The 27,811-nt window shown below is 38.0% G+C and overlaps 1 protein-coding gene and 1 long non-coding RNA gene across 6 annotated transcripts in view; one reads left to right on the top strand and one right to left on the bottom strand.

Annotated features, from left to right (window-relative positions):
• Positions 1-27,811, bottom strand: part of LOC109447059 (basic immunoglobulin-like variable motif-containing protein) — a 58,608-nt gene that overhangs the window by 4,354 nt on the left and 26,443 nt on the right. For 3 of the 5 annotated variants that reach the window (XM_074329510.1, XM_074329509.1, XM_074329511.1), the window contains exon 11: positions 25,354-27,052. In XM_074329510.1, the coding sequence (XP_074185611.1) occupies positions 26,759-27,052 (294 nt within the window). In that variant the 3' untranslated portion in view covers positions 25,354-26,758. Of the gene's footprint in view, positions 1-2,757; positions 2,903-4,636; positions 4,851-5,012; positions 5,133-5,477; positions 5,726-8,210; positions 9,333-9,660; positions 9,869-11,879; positions 12,024-14,116; positions 14,178-15,336; positions 15,424-15,922; positions 16,039-17,546; positions 17,723-21,874; positions 22,335-25,353; positions 27,053-27,811 lie in introns of those variants that run through there. The other 2 variants (XM_019731038.2, XM_019731037.2) reach the window with 2 other exon arrangements.
• On the top strand, positions 22,379-24,965 carry LOC141571020 (uncharacterized). The gene is made up of 2 exons (XR_012495487.1): positions 22,379-22,648; positions 23,362-24,965. It is a non-coding gene; the product is annotated as an uncharacterized LOC141571020 (long non-coding RNA).

Below are 27,811 nucleotides of genomic sequence, written 5' to 3'. Positions count from 1 at the left end.
AGGATTTGTGCCCAGGCCTAGTCAGTAGGGTGGAATTGCTGTTCTCTGCTTCAGCTGTTTCAGGGTTTATTTAGGATTTGGAGCAAGTATTTTCAGATCTCATTTTCCCCCAAGAGAATCCAAAACTTTCCGTGAAATTTCCCCCAAATTTAAATGTTGGTAGCCAATTCAAAATGAAAGAAGAGTGCACTGTGTAGGCCAAATCAAACACAACTGGCTGAATTCAGCCTGCAGGCCCAGAGAAGCTCTACTTTAAAGGGAACCTGACCAGCCTGAATCTGCTTGAGAAAAGGGGAACGCAGGGAAGAAAGCAAAGCAACATGCTTTCCACTGCTTCTTTAGTTCTCTACCTCTGCATTTGTCCTAACGCTCTTGATCCATGCACAGCTAAGGCTGCCCCTATTTATCATCAGCAAGCTAGAGGACCAAGGGCAGACATTGCTAACACTGACTGTAAACATGTAAGCCGTTCAACTGGCAGCAAACGAGAAAAAATTGTTGAAAGAAAAGAAAAATGGCATAAACAGCCCAGGCACTAAATCAGAAATGTAAACTGTTGTAATAAACATGAAATAAATCACTCTCGCTGGTAATTAGGATACCAAATTGAAAAGTTACATATCATTTTCACTTAGCCTACAACACTCAGATAAGAACCTAAACATAAGGACACTCAAATCAATGTCTGTTTATACTTTAAAAAAAAACAGAAATAACAATAGGCATTTGATTAATCATAATATGTTAAAAAACTATTACGGATTTATTAAAAAACAATGAAATAAACCTGTATATTGATAATACGCCTTGTTTTATCACCAAATGAGTTCCAGGTAATATATAAAGTATACAGCATCATCCCATTCTTGTAAAAAAATGAATAAATACACTCTTACATGAGTATACATGTGTATGTATATACCTGACCCTTCAACAATGTGGTGGTCTGTGGCACTGATCCCCATACAACCGAAAATCCGCATTATTAACTTTTGACTCCCCAAAAATTACTCCAGTCATCCCTTGGTATAAAGGGGGATTGGTTCCCGGATCCCCTGCAGATACCAAAACCCATGGATGCCCAAGTCCCTTATATAAAATGGCTTAGAGCAATGCATCCGGTCAGCCTTCTGTATCCACCAATTCCCAAACACAGATTGAAAATATTGTGTAGTCACTGGAAAAAAGTCCACATATAAGTGGATCCATGCAGTTCAAAACCATGTTGTTCAAGGGTCAGATGTGTGTGTATGTGTGTATATACACCGTGTGTGTGTGTGTGTGTGTGTGTCTCGTGGGTACCAAAAAAACGTATACAAGTGGACACTTTGGTCAACGGTACTCAAGCAGTAGTTCACCGTAATCAGAAGTGTCTGGACACTGAGGTAACCACTTTGAGTACCTCTTGTAATTGCAGAAGTCAAACGTGACTTGTATTCATCTTTTGTTATCGGTATATATTGAGTACTACAATTTTAATACAATTTTCCTTTTTAAAATGTGTAGACATTTTTTTGGCACCCTCTGTATATAATGAGTTTACTGTGGAAAGTCTAAAATTATATAAACCAAAATGTTCATTGTAATCTTTTCAATCCATATTTTATAATTTTTCTATTATGTATTTAGTATTTGTATAAAAGTTATTTTTAGTTTTACAAGTTATTTAAATACCATGACACACAAGCTACCTAATAACGTACCTCCAGGATATACATTTCCTCATAAATAAAATTATGAAAAGAGAGATAAAGAAAGCCTAAAGTAAAATACATTGGTATGTGTGCTAAGGCTGGAGGATAGCAATCTTATTAAACAATTTTGTATTTAAGTTGTAATTCTAATCACTGATTCTTCAGACCAGAACATCCCAAAATCTTTCAAACAGAAGAGATACAATGGAGAGAACACTAAAGAATCATTAAATAATCTTTCAAATAGTACCTCATGACAAACTGATGGTTTAAAAATGCCATCACAATCTCCTGAAAAGACTAAAAGCCACTAAACTGTGCACTTTAAAAGAAGTGAAATGTATGGTATGTATGTTTCAAATTTTTTAAAAAGATGCTATCAAGGGGCAACCTTAAGAAAGAACTACTTTCACAGACATAATCCTAACTACCACAATCTCAGAATCTCCAAAATTGAAAAGTGTACCCCAAGGACAGGTCAGCTCTGCGTCATGGGTGGAATATGACCCTCCCACTGAATATATCACAGTATACGCGTACATGCGGTAAGAAAAGGGTAGCAGTCCTGATATAAAGTTCCTGGCATTCCATTTCCATGCCCCTCTTTGGCCGACCTCTTTCAGAACACTCAACACATAGAAGTACAAGTACGTGTTTGTTTCTCTGTCACCCCCAAGAGTGTGGGAGCTGCATGAGGGCACAGTCTATGAATTTAGTCATCTTTCCTATCCCAACCTAACCCAGTGTCTAGCATAAAGCAGCTACTCATATTCAATAAACAGATGAATGAATAAAGTAACAACTTCTACACACCTAGGAAATCTTACAGGACAGGCTTTGTACCTCTGAATTAGGATAAGCCTGGCAACACTAAAAAAAAAGAAAAATGTCTCTGGTTCCATCAGAATTCTAGAAACGAACTTTAGTAACCCCAACCAATACCTCCTTCTGTTTTCTCAATGAACGATGATCTGTGACAGTTCATGGCATAAACAATGGTTCCGTTTGTTAATCTGAGTATTTATATAGATATCTGAATTAAAGAAATTAAGAAAGAACTTACGAGAATTTTAGGAGAGGTTCCAGGCCATGTCCAGGAAATTCATTGAGAATTTCCATGGCTGTAACACAACCTACAGTTGGTATCCCTTCTGTGTAATCACTTCCAAGCAAATAGGCCAAATTTATTAATTTGTTCCGATCCAACCCTACAAGAGTAAAAATTATTATATGTATTTAAGTTTTATTTTATAAACATTTATTACACATTTATAAATATTTTATTGTATAAATATATATGTGTATATACATTCTCATCCAACATAGATATCTCTTATTTACTATTTGAAAATAGATCCTTTTTTAAAAATAACATCGTTAAGAATTTTAAAGTCGCATCCACCCTCACAGCTTTAAATACCATCTATATTCTGATCCACGAATTTAGCTCTCTAGCTTGGATTTCTCCTCTGAACCAGTCACATATATTCAACTCTTACCTTAACATCTGCATGTGGACATCTACTGGGCACGTCAGATGTAACAAATCCAAGCCTGGAATCTCCTCTCTCTCTTGTCCCACTGCTCCTCCCCAGTCTCCCTCCTCTTATTAATGGTGAGTCCATTCTACCAACTGCTCAGGGGGGGAGTCATCCCTGACTGTTCTTCTCTCACATCACACACTCAGTCCATCTACAAATCCTTGCTATCGCGCAATAGATCCGATCCCACTTGGTTTTGGCATCCTCCTTCCTCTGATATTAACTCTTGCCATTCTCCTCCTCATTCACTCACACTAGCCTTTATTAATTTGCTTGGGCTATGACAACAAAGTGCCCAGACTGGCTGGCTTCAACAACAGAAATTTATTTCTTCATAGTCTGGAGGCTAGAAGTCTGAAATCAAGGTGTTGGCAGGTTAGTTTCGTCTGAAGTCCTCTCTCCGTGGCGTGCAAATGGCCATATTCTCCACATGTCTTCACATGGTCTTCCCTCTTCCCTCTATGCCCTAATCTCTTCTTGCAATATAAGGACACCAGTGAGATTGGATTCGGGCCCACCCTAATGACCTCACTTAATAATCATCTCTTTAAACACTCTATCTCAAAATACAGGCACATTCTGAGGTACCGGGGGTTAAGACTACAATATATGAATTTTGAGAGGACACAATTCAACCCAGAAGGACCTGTTGCTTACCTAGAACACACCAATCAAGCTTCTGCCCAAGGGCCTTTGCACATGCCAATCTCTGTCTGACATACTCATCGCTAAGGTACATATAACACTTGCTTCCTCTTTCCTTTAGACCTCAGACCCAAAGTTACCTACTAGTAAAGCATTTCTGGACCACAATTCTACATAAAACAGTACATGCACTTCCTGTGACTCTCTTCTCTCTTTCATTGCTTTATTTTTTATATGGCACATACTACTGTCCATTTATGACTTATGTATTTTTTTAATCATGTTTCTCCTACTGGACTGTTTTATTCTCTGATGTTTCCTCATTTCCAAGAACAACAACAGGCATACAAGGAATCACTCAGTATGTGTTTGCTGGGTAAATGGGAGAGTGAAAGACTGCTGGAAGCACAAGTATAGGGCCGTGAGGTTCATGATTCCAACAGGAGTGACTCCTACCTTCCTCCCCTCTCTACCACCTTTGTTTCACTCTCGAGATCTCAGGTAACCAGTCAAAGTTGAACCAACTTGGATGATTAAACTGCAGAAAATGCCTAAACATACTAGGATTTTAATTTCTTAAATTCTAATTTAAAAATCCTATTCCTCTAATAAGCAGAAAAACACTTATATAAAAACTTGTACAGACTACCATTTCTATTAATACATCAAATTAGTTCCTTGGAAAGAAACAAATAATACTACAAATTCTGAAGGGAAATTTCAGAAAATAATCGTACTCATACTCTGAAGTCTTACCTAATTGGTTGTGAAAGTCCACATACTGGTAGTATTCTACAAACTTGTTTTTATTAAAGAAGTTTTTATAGACGTGCCGTGCTCCAAATAGCCAAATATCACTATCATCGGTGATTGTTCCGGAAGTTTGATCAGTCAGGTCCAGGATGGCGCACTGAGCCTCTGCTTCCATGGGAGCCTCGATGTAGGGAATTCCAAACAGGCGAAGAAGTTCCTAAAGAGTTAGAGAAACACAATGACCCTGACTGAAATGCAGTACCAGGTCCTTACCCAGAAATGGAAGGAGTGCTTAAGCATTTAACACATGCCCTGGGGGAATCTGACTGAGTAAAACTATCAATAGGTATTATTAAGAGGCCCAAGTTGATACACCTACCTGGCTCTCCAAAAACATCTGTCCTGTAACAGTAGAAGCAATCCGTTCCTGCTGCTGTTTTTGAGCTTTCAATGAATTCTGTTGTGCTAAAAGGCTGCTCTCCAGAGTTTCCAGCTCCTCCTATAAGAGAATTTCATTTGTAGGTAATTATACTAATACAAATAAATTCATTTGTTACAAAAGCCTGCATTTAGTCTGACTAAAATCAGCAATAAGTTTTTCTCCTTATGTTTTCCACTTAGATTCCTGAGCAAGCCTGTAATATCTTTGGAGTTACCTCAATAAATAACATGGAAAGTAGAGACTATCTCAGCCAGCCGTCTACATAAAAAGGAGCTATCAACAAGAACAAGATGCATGCAAATAGCTAATAAATATTCATCTAGTAATTCTTTGAAACTCACAATATATTTAACATGGATGGCTTCCTTCCCAATAAGTTAAAGCACACCGTAACATTATTACCAAGTCAATATCTTGCCATTCAGTGAGTGAAGTGTCTGTATCTTTTTCAGTCTCCTCATGTGGCTCAATACCCAAGGCCTCGCTTTCAGGGTTGTCTCTTAGGAGGCCCTCAGAGTCACCAGGGGCTTCTTCTTTCTTAGTTCCTATTGGTTCCTCTTCACTTTGTCCAGAGAAAGATTTGGAAGCTTCAGATAACTCGGCTTGAGGTTCATCATCACTAATTATACTCTGCACTTCAATGAAACTTCCTGTACCAAAATAATAAGGTCACTTTATTTACAACTGAAACATTAAAATCATCCTGAATTCATCAAGAGCTTTCCAAAGTATACTGAAAAACGGTTTACCCTAGAGAGGAAAGATCTGAATGTAACAGAAAACAAGTAATAGTAGCACACTACTGATTAAATTTAATAATAAATGCCTATAACTTCAAAGTAAGCCTTTTCAATTAAATAAACTGGCACTGTCTTTGAAATTAGGAACCAATCACTCAAATATTTGCATACTGCTTTATACAAATACATTCTTTAACTAATACTGTTTCAAAATTCAAAAGGGAGACATACTGGGGTATGTAAATAATCGTGGAGGTTGTAAAATAAGTTTATATGCAATTTCACTATGAACATAGAAAATAAATCTGTGACTTAGTGGAAAAAACCCTGGTAAGTACCCAAGAGAAACAGCTCTTCTTGCACTTTCCTTCCCTCCTCTCCTGTCTTTTCTTTAAAAAATATGTACTGATTCCATTCCTTCCCTTCGGACAGAGGGGGCTAGGTCAGAGCGGGCTACACCATCGGGATGGAGGGGGCAAGGGCTCTCAGCCGGGGGGCTAGGGCAAGGAGACAGCCTAAGCCAAGGAAGAGGCCAGTGAGATCAGGAGATGGTGACATAGAGAGAGAGAATAAGCAAGTAAGTAACTATATCAAACTTAATGGGAGCAAGGTTTCTCACTGTTAGAAAGGGAAATTACAAAGGTGGCGGCTAGAATGAAATCTGTGATGTTGAATTGTAACTGCAGACATCAGTGTGAATTTATGAATTTTAATATACAGATAGATTAGATGTGTGTAGGTATATACCTAAATACATTTCCTGGCTTTGGGGCTGAGAGGGCCTGAGGCAATGACACCCCAACAACAATTAAGCACACTCATGCCCAGATCTTGATTTCTAAGTACCAGGCCACTACAAGGAACCAGGGCTTCTTGGCGAAATGGCTAGTTTCCGGGGGAAGGGCAGGGAAAATAGAAGATAAACCTAAATCATCTTGGCCAGAAAGTAACGTTCAAAATATAATGGAGAATTGTCAAAAGTCACGGGAGCCAGCTTGAAGGGACAAATTGGCCACTGGCCAAAGCTGGGACAATTTGGGCAACAAAGTGAAGTATGGTAGTATAACTCACTGAATAAAATAGGAATCCATGAGTCTAAACTAATACAAAAAAGTTCTAAGTGGGGAGAAGGGAAAGAGCTTCCTTCTAGTAGGATGCCAACTAATAAATACATAAGAAACGATGGAGTTAGAAAACAACCATTTGGCAACCATCACAGCATAATTTATTCAGGTAAAAATCATTAATGGATGCTAAAACAAGTGGGTGAAGGTCTGTTCACAAACAGCATTTATTTACACAGCCCCCCAAAAATCCTTTCCATAAAATACTTACTAATTACAAAGGGGAAATAGCAACCTTAAAGTAGAGAAATCAAGCAGACACCAGGAAAAAAATTAGCATGGGGGGGGGTTGTATGTGTGTGCAGTCAATTCTTTTTGTTTGCAGCAGTTATGTTCTATAAAGTCACTAAGAACACTAAATATATGAATACTGAATATTTGCTCCGATAGGAAATATATTTATAATCCTATATCCTAAAAACAACTCATCTTGGTAAATTCTATTTATTTTACAAACAAGAAAACAAGGTTCAGGAGTGTTAAGAGATTTTTCTGAGGCCACCCTACTAACTAGTGCCAGAGTTGGGATTCAAACCCTGTCCAATTGGCCCCAGAGCTTCTTGTCTACACCGCACACCGCTCTTTCCCATCTCCAGCCTCTGGCCATCTCTGTAGGAGAGCTGAAGCAAGAAGGCAGAGTGTCACCTTGCTCAGTCCCAGCTGGGAACAGTGTTGCAACTCAAATTTTAGCTGTCCTGTGCATGTCCACGAATGACCACAATGACACTCATAGGAGTATTGATTCTGAGGTTACAAGTAAGTTTTAATGAGTAGGTAATTCCACAAATACGGAATCTGAAGAATGAGGATCGACCATACAAAAGTGTGTACAGATATAGATATATAATATACATATGTACATACAGATAGGCAGGCAGGCAGGCAGAGAGATGATAAAGCAGAGGTAGTAAAATGCTAGCTGCTCAAGTACTGGGTGAAGGAACCCGAATGTTTTGTAACATTCTTTTGACTTTCTTAGGTTTGTTAATTATTTCTAAATAAAAAGTTAAAAGAACTAAAAGGAAACTCACCTTTACCTTTACCAATTAGGGCACTCCCTCCCTTTAAAAACAACAAAAAGAACAGCAAAACAGACAAGGGCAATATGCCATTACTAGCTGTGCCTTTCCTAGGCAAAGATATCTCACCTTTCTGGGTCTCCAGTTCATCAGCTGAAGAGAGCGGGAACTGGACCATCCTAAAAGAACGCTCAGTTCCTACAGAGGTGAATTCCTATCATTCTTTATCTCCAAAAGAAAACAAGCACCTACCATCAGATTCACTTTCTTCAGAGTCGATTTCCATTGATGCCACGAACTTTGGAACTGAAATTAAATCCTGGCCTGCAGATTCCATGATCTCATGTCCTTGGATGGTTTTCAGGAAATTCTCAGGCTCTCTAGCATTAAGTGATACTGGATTTTCTAAGTTACTTATTGCCTCTGAAGGGACACTTAGTGTGTTACTCACTTCTTGCAAACTGGCAGTGCCAGTAATTTCAGAAGCAGGATTTTTTTCATACTCTGTCTCATCATCACTTGAAAGAACAGAAGAATCATATTTATTCTGAGCTGGACAAAGATCTTGTTGTAGCTCAAGCACTTTGGTATATGTTTCGTGCCTTGATACAGAACTTGGACTTGTCAGAGATGCTGAGGTCAGTTCCCTTCCACTCTGGAGCCCAGGTGCATTCGTAGGTCCAACCACTGCATTTTCTAAAGGAGTTAGAGCTTCTCTATCATTAACAGTAGGCTCATCGCTTGTCTGAAAGGCTTCATTAACCATGTAAACAAATGGCATTTGTTCTTTTGGAACGCTAGATTCACTGCCCTGACAAAAGCCTGTACTTGACAAAGGAGCTGAGTCTGCCAGCTCTTTTTCGTTATTAGTGTTGATTACATGTTCCCCTACAAAGTTCACACTGGTTGAATGAGGTACTGGTGTCAGCAGTAGCCCCTTCCCATCTCTCGTTTTAAGTCCGTCATCAGTTTCCTCATCAGAACTGTTTATAAGCAGCTTCCTCACTGCTGGCCCTCCCGTCTGCACATCATTCCCGGCATGCACTTTCACATCTTCATCATCATCATCAAGAGCTCCCTGAATAGCTAAGAGAGTCCGTGGTGATATGGACCCTCCTTCTACAGTAGCAGATGCATCGCTCTTATTGTGCTGCCTTTGATGCCCACTCTCCAACTCCTCTTCGGAGCTACTTCCCAGCATGGCAGCTTGCAGAGCCAGTAAAGTTCGTGGAGAAGGAGGGGTAGCATCAGGTTCTTTCTCTGGCTGCAGTTTTTCACATGGAGACGACTTCATGTCAGAACACATGCTGTGCATTTTGCTGAAAGATGGAAAAGACTCTGCATCCACTTCTGCAACTTTCTTAGCTTGTATACCTTAAGAAAAATTAAAACAATCTCACTATGTAGTTTTACAGTATAACAATATACTTTTAATAACATGAACAAGAGTATCCTGGTTCTCATAAATGAAGTTATGTATTTTCATTTAATCAGCAACTAAAAGTTAATTCATTAATTTTAAATACAATAAAAATTATTGTATTGTGGGTTGGTACAATAGTAAATAATCCATTAATCGCTACATACAATTATTACATAAGTAAGACATCATTAGTATTACCCAGGGGTGGTAGTTGATACAATTCAGAGATACAATGTATTTTCAGTTTTTAACCATCAAATAAGTGATGGTACCCAGTACCTTTTATCAAGATATAATGTGAAGTGTCTTCAGAGACCACTCTCCTTGACTCTACCTCCTTCAAAAAGCCCCCTTCATCTTCATATTGCCTTCGGATTTGTCCTGAATGTTGCTGATTCATTTCCTTTTGGACATTTTCTATGTGCTGGTTTAGTTGGTTTTTTTTAAGTAAGCCTTTGAGCTGGTACTGTGAAAAGTCATTGGACTCCTAAAGCAAAATAAGTAAAATCATTTTTATATTAAACACAGATATTACCATATTTCTATTTGCCCAAAAGTGGATAAAGAGCAATTGATTTTTTTCATGGGTGGCATTTTCACACTATAAAAGTAAAATCTGAACACAGGGAAAAACTATAACTTACTGTAATCTTTAAAACAAAAAGAACTGGAGAAAAGAAAAGAAACCACGGATAGTATCTATGACATAATCACTTATTCAAAAAACATGTATTGGGCATGTAGGGCATGCCAGGCACTGTGACATTCTGATTATGGTTTAACAGACACCTTTCTAATGAAAGTAAATATGCAAGTAAAGTACTCAGCACAGTCCCAGGCACATAAAAAACACAATAAATCATAGCAATCACAGTTAATAACAGCTAACATTTACAAAGCCATTTCCTGTGTAAGGCACTCTTCCAAGTGCTTTTATATACATTACCCCATTTTATTCTCAATCACCGATGAGACACATATCATTATCTCCATTCTACAAATGAAGAAACTGAGGTTTACACAGGTTCAGTAACCTCCTTAGAACCACACAGCTAGTAAGGGTAGACCAAGGAGCAAAAGCAGATCTGGCAATTAACGTTATACTATGTTGCTCCCATCACTATTATGATTATTACTATTACTCCTCTTATCATCATTACTATTACCAATGCACTTGCCCAATGTACACATGATAGAAAGGTCCAGCCTGGATGACTAAGAACGTCCCTTATCTATCAGAACTACAGATCCCGTGAGCTGCTGCACAATTACCACCACCCTAGGGTACTGATCCCCGAGGCCCTGTGCTTGGCAGAAAGGGAATGAAGAGGAACAAATCATTAAGAACTGTCTCTCTTCTCCCTTTCCTTCCCACTGTTGGTTATATAATCCAAATTCTATTTCCTCCAAGACCAGCCCAAGATCTTTTCATACTCAAGAAATAAAATGATTGAGCGACTGAACCTGGATTTTTCCCGAAATGAAAATAAATTTACTTCTGTCCTTTGTATATCATTTCTGTATACCTTAGCATTTTCCTATGTTCACGTTCTTCATGGAAAAACAGAAAGGAGTGATGGGAAAATACCTCCTGCTTTTTTCATATATTTGGGTATCAAGTTAAGAAATGTTAAAAAGTCTGTAGATAAAATAATAGCACATCCATTCATTAAGAATAATGCTACATAAAAGTTTATATCCTGTCCTACATTGAGTTAAAAAAGATTAGAAATAATAGGTGACAGCAGTAGAAAGGAAAACAACTCATTCACTAACTGAAGAGAGTAATAATTAAGAGTGCGGCATGATTAGAAGACAGGCTCCACAAAACCTAACTCTGCACAATACCCTCCTCTGTATTTCTGTGGCTGTGGGGCCACCATTATGCTCTAAGTTAAGGAATTCACTACTAAATTCCCTATTACCACTGTCCAGAAAGAAAGAGAGGGAATATGGAGATCCAGCTGTAAGCCTAGCTCTGCAGCACACAGGAAGAGATACCTGGGATTTCCAGGTAGAACAAACTTTTCCACTGTGATTAGGGTCTATATTACATTCTACAATGTATATTATGGGTTAAAATAACTTTTATAAATTCACCTAAGAGTTTAACCACTAAGCATATATTGGGCACTCGCTATTTGAAAGATACTGACCTAGGTGCTGAAAATACAGAGGTGAGCAAGATAGGCATATTTGGGTGTTAAGAACTTTAAAGAAACATTACAGGGTCTCTTTAGTGGGGTCTTTGAGAACACAGAGCAGGAGACAAGACCTGACCTTGGGTGGAAATCAAGATAGGCTTCTTGCAGTAAGCATTTTTAAGTTCAAACTTATAGATATATGATGAGGCTTTACAGGATCTCTGAGACACACAAATGCTGTTTATTGGAAACAGATATTGTGTAAGTAATGCTTATCAATTTTCTCTTTTTTCTAAAAAAAAATTTTGCTGTAGTTCTCAATTCTACACATTAACGTGCTGTTGTATATTTCACCTCTGGCATTGCTTCAAATAACGTTCTTCTTCTCTTGGTAAATTCTTTCATCTCAGTCAAGATTTCATGCTTTATTTCAGGGGGCAGGCTGCTAAAGTCTTCAGACTCAATATCTACTGCATGAGGATTCTGAAAGAACTCTTCCTATAACAAGAAAAACGCAACATCATGAAATTTACATTTCATACACCTAATGCTACTCATTACGACAGATAATTTTTTGTGCTTACATAATAAACAAAGTTCTACATAATCTACAAAGGGCATCAAAGTGAATAGGCAGATTAGGGAATGTGTCCAGTCACTCATTCATTCACTGAAAAGAAAAAATACTTACCAGGCACCTCTAATGTATCAGGCACTGTTCTAGGTGCTAGAGTACTACGCACATCATGCCAGATAAGGTCCCTACTCTTAGGAATGAAAGAAGACATATGATAAACAAACAAATGAACAAGATAACGATGAGAAAATAAAGCAGGTTAATCTGATAAAAAAAAAGTTGATTAAAAGAATAGAAAGAGAATAAAAATTGACAGAGAAGACCCCACTAAAAAAATGACTGTTAGCAGAGAAATGAAAGACACCAAAAAGCCTGCTCAGAGACAGAGCAGCCCAGGCTGAGGAATTAGCAAGTCAAAGGCCCTGAGGCAGGGATGAGTCTTATGATTTTGAACAGTACTTGCAATTCTCTTAGTTTGCTCTTAACCTAAAATCAGAAAAAGTTAGAAATTTCAGACATGGAAATGTAAAACTTTTCTAAATTTTAACTGATTATTCAAAGTATTTTAAAACTCTTCATCAGTAAAGAAAAGAATATAATTTGCTTTCCTGTCTGTATCTATATTGTGTGTATGTACAAACCAGTCAGCACTTGGGACAGGCCAGTCATTATGCTCAGGGCTTCCCTCACTGATGCTCCCTCCCATCACCCCTATGAGGAAGGCATCGATATTATTTTTGCTCACAAAAAAAGGAAATAAAGCCTTGGAGAAGTTAATTTTGTCTAAGATCAAACAGCTAGTGAACAGTAGAGCCTGCACTTAAATACAGGTCTTTCTAAACACAATGTCATGTTTTTCACTAAGATTGCTATCACTAGCCATATTAATAATGCAGAACCTCCACGATTTGGGGGATCCTGCAGTTTTAGTTCAAAAGTCTTCTATCAGATGTATCAAAATCATATGAACAAACAAGAAACAGGGAACTTGGAAATCAAAGAATATTACCTATTTTGAGAAACATAAAGAAAATTTCAAAAACTTGTATATACAGTACTTCAATTTGCAAACATGTTATTCATTAAAATGTGTGTGGTGGTGGTTTTAAAACATGTCCACAGTTCTCTGACACTCATCTTGTCTAACTCCCCTCCCATTAAACAGGGGCTGGCCTTAACTAGCCTTGTAATGAACAGAATGTGGTGGAACGGAGGCTGCAGAGCTTCCAAAGCTGGCTAGAAAGGAAATACAGGTCCTGCCTGGCACTTGCTCTTGGGATGCCTGCCCCAGGAACACAGTGTCATGCTGTCAAACAGTTCAGGCCATGTGGAGAGGCAAGTGTTGTGGCTAACAGCCAGTGTCAATCGCTGGACATTCGAGAAAGGAGGCCTTTGAGGAGACTCCAGCCCCAGCTACAATCTGCACCTACATGGGAGACACTCACAAGCAACTGCCTCACTGAGCTCATCAACCCCCAAAACGGTGAGATGTTGATAATAAATAACTGGTTTCACTCCACTAAGTTACACAGCAATAGGTAACTGCAGCATCTGATGCACAAACATACATCTACATATATATGTATACATGTACATTTGCTACATGTACATACATACACACACACACACACTCAACTACATGGGTGGGGGAGGGAAGACTAATACATACCAAAATATTACTAGAAGTTATTTATGGGTGGTATGTTTTCTACTCCTATATTTTACACAAGCATATACAACTATTTATTTTTATTTATTGGTTGATTGTAAAAGAAAAATGGCTTATTTTGGATAGCTAGATACGCGTAATTCTACATACTCTACAAACATGTGAATTTTGCATATACATATATACATATGCATCTGCATACATATATATACACACACACACAGTAAAGAAGGCATGTCTTTAGTTTTATCAGTAACTTTCATAAATTCATACTACCTCATTAAAATTATTCATTTCCATGCCATTCATTTCAAATAATAAATTCTGAATTCAAAAATTAAATACCTGTAATGCTTGTTTATGATTCATTCTTTCTTGCCATTCTTTTTCATCTTCCTCTTCTGAACTGAAAGTCAAATATACATTTACAATATCTATGATTTAATGACTATTCATATGATACTTCTTGACTTCACGGTGCTGCTGGTTATAGGGATACAATGCTGACTAAGATAGCAAGATATAAGCTGTCACTGGTATCACAGTTTAGTGGGGACACAAGTAAGTGAGCAATCACAATGTGATCTAAGAACTTTCAAAGCAAAGAAAGAGTAGGCTGCCAAAGGGGTGGAAAAGAGAGTCACCCCACCCCAATCAATTTTGGAGGTCTTCAAAGCTTTCTGGAATTTCCTGCAATTACACTACATGAGGAAGCATGTGAAGGGGTTAAAGTGTTATTCTAAATAAAAATAAAATTTTTAAAAAACAACAGAAGATAGAAAGTGTTTTAAGCAACGAAATGACAATGTCAGATTTGGGTCTTATTAGAGGCTACACTGCAAAGCAGAGATTGGATTTGGCAAGGAGGGGTTCCTGCTAAAGGGAAAGACGAAAGAGAGACAGAGAAAAATTGGGAAGCCAGTACAGTAACCTAGAGACAACAGTAAGGTGGTAGTAGTAAAGGTAAAGAGAACTGGGCTGATTCAAACGCCCCTGGCCTCTCAGGACACCCGAGAGAAAGGAACGGGGGTCAGTGCAGGACACTCACACTAGCCCTCCACTTGCACTTCAACCACAAAACCTGCTGACAACAGCCAGCCAGAGAAAGAGTCCACAAAGAAAACTCAGAAAAAAGTGGTCAGACAAGCACTCAGTAAACACCATGTTAAAGTGAAAACTGCAAAGCGTCTACTGAATTTATCAAGGAAGATGCTACGTATGGTCTTTCAGCGTGGCAGTTATGAGAGAGAAGACACTGGGCTGAGACAGGTAGAGACAGCATGTATAAGCCAAGGGTAAGCCAAACTAAAATGCATGTCTTTGTAAATTATATGACAACAGTGCTAGCACAGGTTCTACAAAATGAAAAGTAAATCACAAACCACCAAAACACAAAGACAAGGGAGCAAATTAAAAATGCAGTTTTTGAAAAGTATTCTAAATGGGGTCAAGAATGCATTATTTCCAATGCATTAATTCCCACACACCTTAACATGTGGATCAAACATAAAGGTTTAAGTCTGTCTAAATACAGTAATAATGAATACCTTAAAATAAACATTTACCTGTTTTTTTCTTCCTCTTGTAAAGGTGGCAAAGCATAGATGTCATCTTCTCTTTGCACTTGAGTAAGACTGGGTAGTGCTTCATCTCTGAAAAGTACACAGAGGCTTAAACAGACATTATGAAACAGTTTTCTGAGTCAAACGTACTTGCCCATGGTTTAGAGAAGCCCTGCTGAGGAAGTAAGAAAGGGGGACGCACAGGGGGGAATGGCTTCTCCCCTGCTGACCTGGCTGCTCAAGCAGCTGCTGTGAAAAATTAAGTAGGGCCTGGAGAGAAGAGGAAACTTGCTACAGCTCCTCAGTACCTCTCAGTACCTGGGCCACAGCCTCAGGTACAGGCATGAAGAGCATGATAAAAGGAAAACCTGCATGCAGGCCAACACCACCACTTTCCTTTCTCATTATCAAAGCTAATTCACACAGAACAGAGAAAGTCACAACTTCAAATTACAATGTCAAATGGACATTCCACTTATTTCTCTTACTTCACCTTCTATTTTCTGCTGAGAGTTAAAATTAGGGAAAGGCAGCCACAGGAATCCAATGCAAAAATTAATCCTTAAAATTAATGTAATTTCCCTCTTGCCTTTTGCTTCTTAAGGCAGTTTTTATAGCTTGTCTTTTCAAAAATGTACTCAAAAGCTTCTCTGTAGTTTTTCTGGAGTCATCGGTTGCCAAGTCCCTTTTATGTCTTCTCTTAGCCTGTGAAAAGAAAGGACACAGGACTTTACTCCAGAATATTAGTATATTAAAAACATTTCTGTAACTTTTTTCGCATAGAAGTTGGTTTGTCTGAGTTTTCAGAGTATGATTACTTTAGAATGTCCTGTTAAATGCCATATCAGTGGACATCTCAGGTTTCTCATATGTAAGGAACACCCAGAGTTTCCATCTATCTATTACTTAATGGACTCACTATTCTACAATATATTTGGGAAACTATTATTTCTTTCAAATGTCTTTTAATGTCAAGAAGCCTACAATGTAATGATATACAATTAAGTAAATGTTTCCCAAAAGGATTAACTAATTTATTCTTTAAAATGCCACTGTTATGCCAAAACCAATTTGTTGTTGCATTTTATAAAAATACATTACTTATATGTAACTCTATCCTTCAACATTCAAGATTACGTCATAAGAAATCATAAAATGTATAGTGATACCCTGTAAGAAATATTCAAGTAGGGAAAAATAGAAGTCTCCATGTTTGAATATAAGGCAGAAATACCAAAACATTCTTTCTTTTCTTTTTAATTGAGATATAATTGACATATAACACTGTATAAGTTTAAGGTATACAGTATGTTGGTTTAGTAAATCTATTTATTACAATGTGATTGCTACGGTAGAGCTAATACCTTTATCATGGGGTAAGGGAATTGGAGAGATGTTTAAGGGTACAAACTTACCACTAGTAGATAAATAAGTTCTGGGGTTCTCTTTTCCTTTCTAATCCTTCCAAAGACTACCTGACATAGAGTATGCCTTAGATACTTAAAAACTGTAACATTCAAGTCTAGATGTTTTACTTAGGCAACAAATGTCCCCAAACATTTACAAATCCGTACATTTATCCTATGTCCTCACTTCCTTAGACAATATCTGGTAGGATTATACGGTGATGAGCTGACATTTTCAATATTTAAGGTCATATGGGGAGTAATTACTCCAAAGTTCACAACATTGTTCAAACATTGTTTTAAACTACTTTCAAAATAAAGAAACTCATTCTCATTCTTTTATATCTCATCCAATTTCCTTCACTGATAATCCTTTTTAGTCACACTTGGCACCACATAACCTAAAATCCAATTTACCTTTAAATGGCTCACTATCACGGAGGATCCTTGACCTGAGATTCAGAGAGGCATTTCCCCTGTGGTTTTCTATAATGCTCTGAGCAATAGCAACATAACTGGAACAAATGTAGAACACCTAAGAAGATACTCTAAAACTCTCCATTATAAGAATGTTAGTAGTTTTATTAAAAGTTAAATGTTATCATTGTACCCATGATATACTCTCATATATAACGAAAAGGTGTTTAAAAGAAGTGTTTATTTGTTCAAGGTAATTTTTAAAGTAGAAATTAAGTTGGATATATGTCAAAATAAGTGTTGGTTTTCAAAATTCTATAGAGAAAATTAAAATTTTATCTGAACTTTTCTTTCTAACAATGTGGAGGGAAAAAAATTGATGACTCTTACCAATGTCTGTTTCTTCAATAGTGGAGCATCCCCATCAAACACAAAAATAGGACGAATTCGAAAAAATAAGAGTTTACAGAGCCGATGAAACAAAGTGAGAAGGTGAGCATTTTCTATTGAGTTCCCATGGCGATCTCGGACTCCTTTAAGCGCTTGGTTTAACCAAATGCTAATATCTGGAAGAATTGTTAATGAAAAACATTTTGGAAATTCTTCCCTCATCCTCCCAGTTTTAAATTCCTAATAACTGGTATCTTCCAAACATTAAAACTAAGGATTCATCATAATTCATTTGAAATTGAAAAATGTTTAGCCCTGATGGAATCTACCTAAAATCAGTTAACTTTATTTGAAACGTTATTACTACTATTCACATACTGAATTTTAAAATCTAACACAGATAGATGTATCTTTTAAAAAGTCTAACTGAAAAAAAAACTTTTCTTTGAAAAAATGATCTCTACAGAATTGTAATAAATTAACACAACTTTTGGAGAACAATTTGGCAATTCATAGCAAAAAACTTAAAAACTTGTATTCTGTTTTACCTAAGAATTCCACTTCCAGACATTTACCCTCAGGAAATCATCATAGGTTTACAATAAATTACTTATAAGAATGTTTGTTCGTATGATGAAAACATTTTTAAATTTAAGTTTTCCAACCGGTCTTTTTTTAAAACTAAATTATGATATACTGATTTGCTGGACTACCAAGGAGTCCTTAAAAATGGAAGTTGCAGCATGACAGTCACAAAGTATCATAAAAGTAAAACAGGTTACAAAGTATGGAAAGTGTAATTCCATTTTGTAATATATGCATTAAGTTACATATAAAAAACTAGAAGTTCAGACATCAAAATATTAAGAGCAGTTATCTCTGCTGTGATTACAAGTAATTTGCTTTCTTCTTAGGGCTTTTTTATATTTTAAAACTTTTCTAAAAAACGCTTTTTAACAAATTATTTTCTATTTGTGCCTAAGACAGAGGGACATGGCACTCTGCTGGTTTTCCTGCTCCTCTCACCATTAACGGGTTGACTGACTTCAGCAAGGATCTCTCCTCTCAGGCCCTCGCCTTTTCTCCTGTCTGCACTAGCCACCAAGGCCACCGCAGCCCACCACTCCATGCCCTCTCCCAAGGTCTCCCCGGACCCCAGACTGATGGCCTAGTTGACATTTCTACCTGATGCCTCACAGACACTTCAAATTTAACATGATCAAAGCTGAACTCCCGATCTCCTCACTAGGCTGCTCACGCCATTTCAGTGAATGTCATCCCCATCCACCAGAGCCAGAACTCTGAGTGTCAGCCCATATAGTCCTCTCATCTAACTATTACCAGGTCCTATCAATTCTACTTTTTAATCGATCTTGAAGGTATATAGTAGATTTCACCAATATATTTTCAGTTGAAACCCTCTGAAAGTTTCCCATTGCCTTTAGGATAATATCCAAAACTTCTTCCCATGGCCTAGGAAGCCCTTAATAATCTGGCCTCTGTTCATTTTTCCTATTTCATTTCAAGCCACGAGGCTTTTCCCAAACCCTGGAAATCACTAAGCTCTTTCCTGCCTCCAGGATCTTCTCACAGGCTCCTTGCTCCTTCTTCTCCCTGAGAGTTTCTCCCTCTCTTAGCCTAGTGATCAGCTACTCTTAGGTCTCGGTCTATAAGTCACTTCCTCAGCCTAGATTAAGACCTACACTTACACAGTCCTATTCAAACACATAGTGCTTCTTATGTGGCAGAAATTCTTCTATACACGGGGGACACAGCACTAAATAAAACAAAGCAACTGCCCTTATGGAGTTTACAGACTAGTTGGGGGGAAAATATCAGACTGTGAGCTCCGTCACTTTTCCAGACCACACTTGTGGGCACTGCTCTCCTTCTCACAGGTCATATAGGAGGCAACAAAAATCTGCTATTAAGTGAGTTGAACAGTTAAAAATTTAAATGAATGTACATTACCTAACTACCATAAAAAGAAATCAGGCCCATCAACAATAACTTAACAAACATGTAACAAAATAAATAGTGGAAAGCAAGCTATTATAATCACTTTTGTATTTGAGGGCTACTGTATCAGGCATATCCAAGATCCTAGTGACAGAACAGTAAACAAGATACCCAGCTGTGAACAAAACAGATATGGCTCCTGTCCCCAAGAAGCTTGCGTTTTAATGGGGAAGACAGATAATTTTTAAAAAATCAATGAACAGATATATGTTAGGTTGTTGGTAAGTGCCAAGAAAAAAAGTAAATAGAGTAAAGGACAAAAGACAGATGAGGGGTTAATAGCTCTGTAGTTAGAGAAGGTCAATCTATAGAAGTAAGACACATGAATGAGCACGAGGCGCGAAGCAGTAAGAGGCAGTAAATCAGGAGGCAAGCGGAGCAGGAAATGCGAATTCTCTGGCACAGAAGCTTCATTAAGGACAATGTGGCAGGAGCAGCACAGTGAGCAGCAATAGTAGCCGCTAATGAGTGTGTAGTCAACGGGAATGCTTCTAGAATGGGACTTAAGGATCACCCTAGGTGACATGTGAAGAATAAACTATAACAAGACCAGGTTTAAAACTAGTTACAATAGCCCAAGTGAAAGTGGATGACAATGTGACAGTGGTGGAGACATGACATAGGACTAAATAAGTTTCTACCTAGCCTATAACTTGTTCATTCTTTATTATTTGACAAAGACATTTAGAGTGTATAAACAAACAAAATACTTTGCTATAGATGGTAAAAAGACCAAACAATTTATTTTAGGGAATCTAAGAATAAATCATAAACCTAGTGTCTCATGGGTAATTTCTTCATTAACAAAACAAAAAAAACAATATATTTCAGATATCTGAATTCAAATGCCCATTAAAATACACAAAGTAAAATCAATTATAAAACAAATATTCTCCTTCTACATATATACATACACACATACATGTGTAAGAGATTATCGTTATAACTGGAGTATCTGTGACAGTCCTTATTAAATGATTTTGCTCTTTCAGAAAAGCCCAATAACCCCATGAAAATGACTTCATGTCCCAAAAGAGATTCTGAGTCACCTGAAAACAGATAATCTAAATTAAATGTTTTACCTTTCCTTACTTTGGACAACTTCCTAAAGAACTGGAATGCTGAACTTCATGTCATCTCAATGATTTTACAAATTATTAACTCTTCATATGGGCTGCAACATAAAACAACCTAAGTCCTTGCCGAAGTTTTAATGGCTCCCATCACCGAAAACCGATTTCATTCACATATATACTAGTTAGTTACATAAAGAAAATCTCTAGACAGCAGTGATTTGAGGAACCACCAGAGGGCAGCAATACCACACGTGCCTTCAAAACAAACAAACAAAAAAACCAAACCAAACCAAAACAAAAAACCTTTCCCTGTCGCCCGCAAGGTACCCTGCATAAAAACTTCTAAGCCAAAATTCATTACAGATATATTTTAAGATTATTCACAATTCAAAAAATATAATCAGCACCATCTTACTTAAGGTTCCCATTTAAGAAACTAGTGTAAGGTACCACCAGCTCTTCTGGAACAGAACAGAAAAAAAAAGGGAAAAAAAAGAATGCTTAACAAATAAAAAAATCAAAATTTCAGAAACAGCATTCACGTTTTGATAATGAAAAAAAATTTTTTCATTCCAAAGACAAAAAACCAGCCAAACATGCATACAAACAAGTTCTTGTAAAGTCCATCATAGGGGCTGGGAGGAAAATAATTCACTATCCATCTTTTGAAATCTTTTCGTATAGTACCATATAAATTACCTATTCTAAAAATCATAACAAAAATTGCATATAAATTTTTTTAAAGTTCAAAACCTGACCACACTATCTTTCCTCTAACAAACATAAGGTGGAGCAAGATTTAGAACAGCAGGCAAAACTACCGATAGGAAGCCTATTTCATTTCCTCCATGCTGACTCCCCAGCAGGGACAATACTTTTAAGTTTTGCAATATTAACAGTGCCAGACACTATTCCAAGCTTCTTTCATTTAAATAATCCCTTTATTCCTCATACCAACCCTGTGCGTGTAGCTACGACTTTCAACTCCACTTTCCAGATAAGAGAACTAAAGCACAGAGAGGCGTAAAGCACCGACCGCTCTTAAGTGATAAAACCAAAACTCCAATCCAGAGCGACCGCAAAGCCGGGGGAAAGTAAACGTCGAGGAGATGCTACAGCTACCCGCTGGGTGAGACCGTCATCCCACCACATCAGTCTGCGCCCAATGGAGAGTGAGTCAAGTCCTTGAAGCGAATCACCGCATCCCAAGTACTGACCACGCGTTAAGGATACCCACGGCAAGTATCTTCCCTTCCAGCGTTTCCGGGCTGACCTGCCGCCCGGAGCACTCCAGCAGCTTCCAGAGCCCATGGACTCCCATGAGGCAGGCGTGTCTGCAGAGCGCAACTCGGCGGCGGGTCGCGAGAGACCTTTTATTCTACCACGGGCTGCACAACCTCCCCTGCCTCCGGGAAGAGCTCCAACTCAGGAAAGATGGAACTAATCGCGGTTTTCCAGGGAAAACCGGCACCAACGGGGACTTCACTTCCCAGCAGGTGACACCGCCTCCCTGAAGAAAGACGGGAGCAGAGAATGGCAGACGGCGGGGAGGAGCAGGTTCGCGTCTCGTCCAGCGCTTTGGCCCAAACTTTTGCACTCTTAACCGAAGACGGGAAGGAGGAGACAGCGCAGGATAGACAAACAGCCAGCTGTGCTTCCGACACCACCTACCTTATCGAGTGGGTGCGTAAACTCACAGGAAATGGGGACTCCCGGCTTCCGTCTGATACGGTGCGTAGGACGGAAGTCCCGCCTCACCGCGCTTACGTATATTTGCTGTGCCGTTGCCTTCCGGAAGTGAGGGAACGATTCAGCCCCCGTGTTTCCGTGTTGTTAGTACCGCGCGTCTTCCACGCTGGCGTACTTTGGCGGTTAAACGTTAAAACGATGAGCAAAGTGTCTACTTGCTGGGGTGACGGTTTTCTACGCGCTTTTTCGGGATCAACTTCTCACCACTGAGAACTTAATACTAAGTATTGTTTTACACGTAAAGCGACAACAGAAAAGGTGGATGCTTTTCTGGTGTTTTTAAAGTAGTATTTGTTCGATAACGTAGTAACTAGACAGTAACACAACGTAAAGCCTTAACCTTTGAAATTGTTTAATTTTCTCCAGTATCTGAAATTCAGGATTCTATGGCGCGTAGGTCAGAAACGACGAGAAACTAATTGCCAGAATAGCTCTTAGAAAGGAGGTGGCTCTGGAACCCTCCGGCCAAGATTCAGCTCCCCACCACACCGTGTTATAGTGTATGGTATTGTCAGTTAACATTTGTTCAGAACGTCTGTTTCATCTGTAAGCTGCGCATAAAACCAATCTTGCAGACTGTTCTAGCTAGGATCAGAGGTGATTGTATGCAAAGTACTGAACATTAGTAGTTAATGATAGTCTTAGACATATTGGTTAAAATTTGAACTATTGAAACTAGATTCAAATCGGTGGAAAGGTTGATTTAAATGAGCAGGTAATTTTGTTAAATAAATCCCTTATGACAAAAAGAACAATATCAAAAATTAGTTTTTAGCAAAACCTTTCTTTGCCCAGATGGTCACAGTAGCCATGTTCAGTTGACCTAGTAACAACTAATAGTTTATCAGGGATAATCGTGACAAAGTGCTTTTTACGGTTCTTCCATATGTAAAGTAATTCCCAGAAATTGTTTTTAGTTGTATTTTATGGAGATTAATGTAACTGTTTTTAACTTCTGTCTCCCTCCATAGTGGACTGCAAACTTACTGAAGCCAAGATCTTGTTGACTTACCTCCACCACTTCTGACATTTAGCAGGAATTCCATAAATATTACCTAAATGACCTCTTCGGCCTCTAGTCTGAAGCTCTCCAGTGCACCTTGCACCCTGCTGAAAGAGAATTTCCTCACAAGTCAGGCAGACATTACTCCAGATCCCATCTGAGCCACATAATAGCCCTGTGTTAATGGGCTAAATTGTATTCCCCTCCAAAATTCTTACGTTGAAGCTCTAACCCTCAGTAAATCAGAATGTGACTGTATTTGGAGATTGGGCCTTGTAAAGCTGATTTAGTTAAAATCATTAGGGTGAGCCTCATCCAATCTAACTGTTGGCCTTATAAGAAGAGGAAATTACAACACAGAGAGACTTCAGGGATGTATGCACAAAGAAAAGACTATGGGAAAACACAGGGAGAAAGCAGCCATCTGCATCCCAAGGAAAAAGGCTCTGGAGAAGCCCAACCTGTCCAAACCTTGATCTTGGACTTCTAGCTTTCAGAACTGTGAGAAAATAAATTGTTATTGTTGAAGCCACACATATTTTGTTACGGTAGTCCTAGGAAACTAAGACACCTATGATCCTAAGCAAGTTTCTTCACCAGTGAGTCTGAATAAAATGGCAATGCCATCTTCTTGGGGTTGCTCTGAGATCAGCAATTTAACATGAAATACCTAGTAAGTAATGGTGCTGAAATTAGTTTGTTGAGTGAATGACCGAGGGAGAAAACACTATGTGTAAAGTTGAGATACAGAATTCACCGCATCCTAGAGCATCTTGCCTGAGGCCGTCCAGTGTCGGAGTAGGCAAGTTGGGAACTGCTATGGCTGCTGTACCAGCCTAATGATGGGGCATAGTTGTGGGAAATGAACAGCTTCAGGATTTTATCTAAGTGACAACATTTTTTACTGTTTGACAGCTGGGTGAAAACAAATAGCCAATATGACATTTGAATGCTATAAGTACTTTTAAAACCACAGCAATATTTCTTAAAATACAAAATATTCTTTTGAAGGAACAGCAACTTCTTTTGAAGGAACACCCCTTTTGAAGGGGTGTATATTTGATATACAAAGCATTGCCTCTTATATATGCTGTTACAGGGCTCTATCAAGTTTCTGAACAGTAAAATATACATCTTTTGAAGTAATAATAATAGCAAGCACTTAAATAGCAATTCCTATCTACAAAACACTGTTCTAAATACTTCACATGTATTAACTGATTTATTCCTCCAAACGATTTATAAAATATACTATTACCACCATTTTACCAATGAGGAAATAAGCACAGAAAATTTCATCTTAACTTGCCCAAGGTGATACAGTAAGTGCAGAGCCAGTATTTGAACCCTCAGTGCTTCTATGGAAACTCCTAAGAAGAGTTGACCAAGAAAATAAATGACAGGAATTTACTAATAATTGAAAGAGAAGTATGCAGTAACTTGTTTATAGTTTCTAGAAAAGTAGTCTCTGTAAACCTCAGTGTGTTCTTAATAACTGCCAAACTTAATGAGCCAAATTATCAAGTGATCATATCAAGACTTTCATTAAAAAAAAGTGTTCATGGCCAATAAGCAATCTGTATCAACTCATTTTCTACATGTCACTGTATTCTTGATGTTGCATTTGTCTTTCCTCCAGGTTCTTCCTATCTACCTCTTCTCTGAAATATTTAAACTACACGAAATTGCTGAGATATTCAACCATGTTTGACGTACAAAACTTACAACTTCATTTGTTTCAAGCTAATACAAGAATTAAATTGTCTATTTTCCTAAAGTCTTACAGAAATATAAAACTATAGTCATAATGCATATTGTTTCATTGATTATATAAGTCAGATACAAGATGGTTTCTTATAACACACGACTTAGGTAGAACTGACAAATTGTCATGTACTTCAAACAAAATTATCAGGATATGGCTCCCTTCCTAAAAGAAAGGTTCAAAACATTCACATGATTAAAAGTAGAAAACAAAACTTTATTTGATGAAAACGTCTTAAAAGTTCCAGTATGAAGTAACAAAATCAACAACCTACAAATCTTTCAGTCCTTTGCATTTCAAGCAAAATATTTTCTTCAGAAAAATGACCCTTTCTTAATATATATCCTCTTCTGTAGGCTAGCTATGTCTAAGTGGATAAATGGATATAAAATTCAAGAGAAGAAAATGAAAATATTTCAAAAATAAAAATCTGAACCCTCTCCTTGAGGTGTATTGCAATATGGTTACCAACATGTTCAGCACCTTGTAATAATCAAGTTACTGATTTGAGTTCTGGAACAGCCCCTGAAATGAAAGAGATCCTAGTCGTTTGTGTGTCTCAGATTGACAGCGTAAGAAAAATTGACAGCAATTAGAGACAAGCTCAAATATATGAAATCCACACTTTCTCAACTATTTAATACTTCAGACAACTAATTGTCTATATGGTTTTAAAAAGTTAACAGCCCAGAGTTTGGAATATGGATAGTTGCCTTCTGAGTGACGTGGCATTCCTAAGGCATCTTTAATGCTGTTATCAACATGACTCCATGTTGAGGGATCAATCAAGTGTCAGATCTCATTTCACAGGTTATCTTGGGTATAGAAACTACAGATGCCACTTGTTCCTTTATTCTATCCCTAAAACAGGGTTTATTGCAGACTTACAGAAGTCTTTTCAAGACCTAAAGTTCTTGTCAATATTTGATAGTAACATACCAAGTCAAGAATATCCTGAATCAATGCACACTAAGTCATCCATTTGCACCAACAGAAAGGATTAGTTTCTTGAATCTTTTCTCTTTTGCCTCTTTATTGAGAATCCTGAGAAAGTTAACCAGGAGACAAATGAGGCAGGCCAGATACTGCTACAAGTAAAAGAATCACTAGACACACTGAATAATTTTAAATGAGCTTTAACCATGAGAGAAAACTAGAAATCAACAGCCCCCATTGTTTCTGTTTTTGTTTTTAAGGACAAATGGTGCCTTCCATCATGAGCTTAGGAATAAATGTCTACAACAAATGTCTGGGGATCAAGTCATAAGAAATCATGTCATGCTTAACTATTTCAAATCGTGGTGCTATTAAGTGAATTTGATTTGTTTATATGTAATTTTATTGTATTTTGTTAAATTGCCCAGAATAGTTACATACTCTTAAATTTAAAAGGACAATAATCTGTGCTTATCTGCTTATATATCTGAAATCACCCATCATAATCACATACAAGCTTATTTATTGGAGAACTACAAGGTTATGTTTTATACCACAAGACCTGTTCCTATTTAATGTAGACTAATAAAATTTTCTACTGTCTTAATGCAGTCCTGTATAGATCAGTGGTGTTATAACACGAGTTTTTCAGTACCCATAGTAGTCAGTCATTCCCCCCATAATCACTGTAACCCTGGTAGCCACTGTTCCTTCTCTCGTGGATGCTGGACATCTTTTTCCACGCCGAGTCCTGATGGAAACTAGCACTGAAAGATCGACCCAGACGCCCATGCTGCTTCTTGGAGATATTGTCCTCACTCTCAGATTTGGCAATTCCTTGGCCATGTGTTGGAGGTTGTGACTCTTGTCTAATGGTTCCAAATGGAAAGTTCCAAAGGCCAAATCTTTGCCAATTAAGTCTCTGGAATGTTATAATACAATGCAAATTTCCCCCAACCTGAGAAGGAAAAAAAGTTGTGTAAAGAAAATGATGGGAAATGAATTACAGCAATATATGGGCTGCTGTGAATTCCCTTATTTTTACCCCTGCCTTCACCTGCCTCAATATAGTACTTATCCTTTCAGACATCATCAGATCACATTATCCTGAATCTTTCCTAACCAGCTGCCTTTACAAAAATACTACAATGCCCACAGGAGCCAAATCCCTCATATGCCACTCACATACACTATAACTTCCCCATCTGCTTAATCCAAACACTATCATTCCTCTTCCTCTCCTACACATTCTTCATTTGTTAGTAAGATGATATCAATGGGATGTCGACTCAATCCACAGAATCTACCTTTCTCTGAGAACTGCCCCAGCAGTCTTGTTTGTACACATGGCTCTGCCCCATGGCCACCGTTAATTTGGCTCAGGAGGGAACTCCTGACCCAAGCTAGGCCAAGACTATAGAACTAGGCTGGTGGCAGGCCAGTCTCAGTGTAGACTGTTCATCTGGAAGAGAGACATAAAGATGATGCTATTCCCAGGAAGTAAATAATCAGACAAAAAGAGAGAGAGGAACAACATGTAACCCCCAAAAGAGACAGACTAGATACTTGGTCCCTGCTAACATTCTTTTACCAGGTACCAGTCTTTTTCACTTTTCTGTCTAAGATGCTCTGAACTGGGTTTCTGTTATTTATAATCTAGAGTGCTGAGTAAAACACTGCTTTCTGGCCAGTTGAGAAATACCTCCAAATACAATGG

The sequence above is a fragment of the Rhinolophus sinicus genome, linkage group LG04 (genome assembly GCF_036562045.2).
Source record: "Rhinolophus sinicus isolate RSC01 linkage group LG04, ASM3656204v1, whole genome shotgun sequence".
NCBI lineage: Eukaryota > Metazoa > Chordata > Mammalia > Chiroptera > Rhinolophidae > Rhinolophus > Rhinolophus sinicus.
Note: the sequence above shows the minus strand (reverse complement) of the source record. Positions and strands in the feature narration are given on the sequence as shown.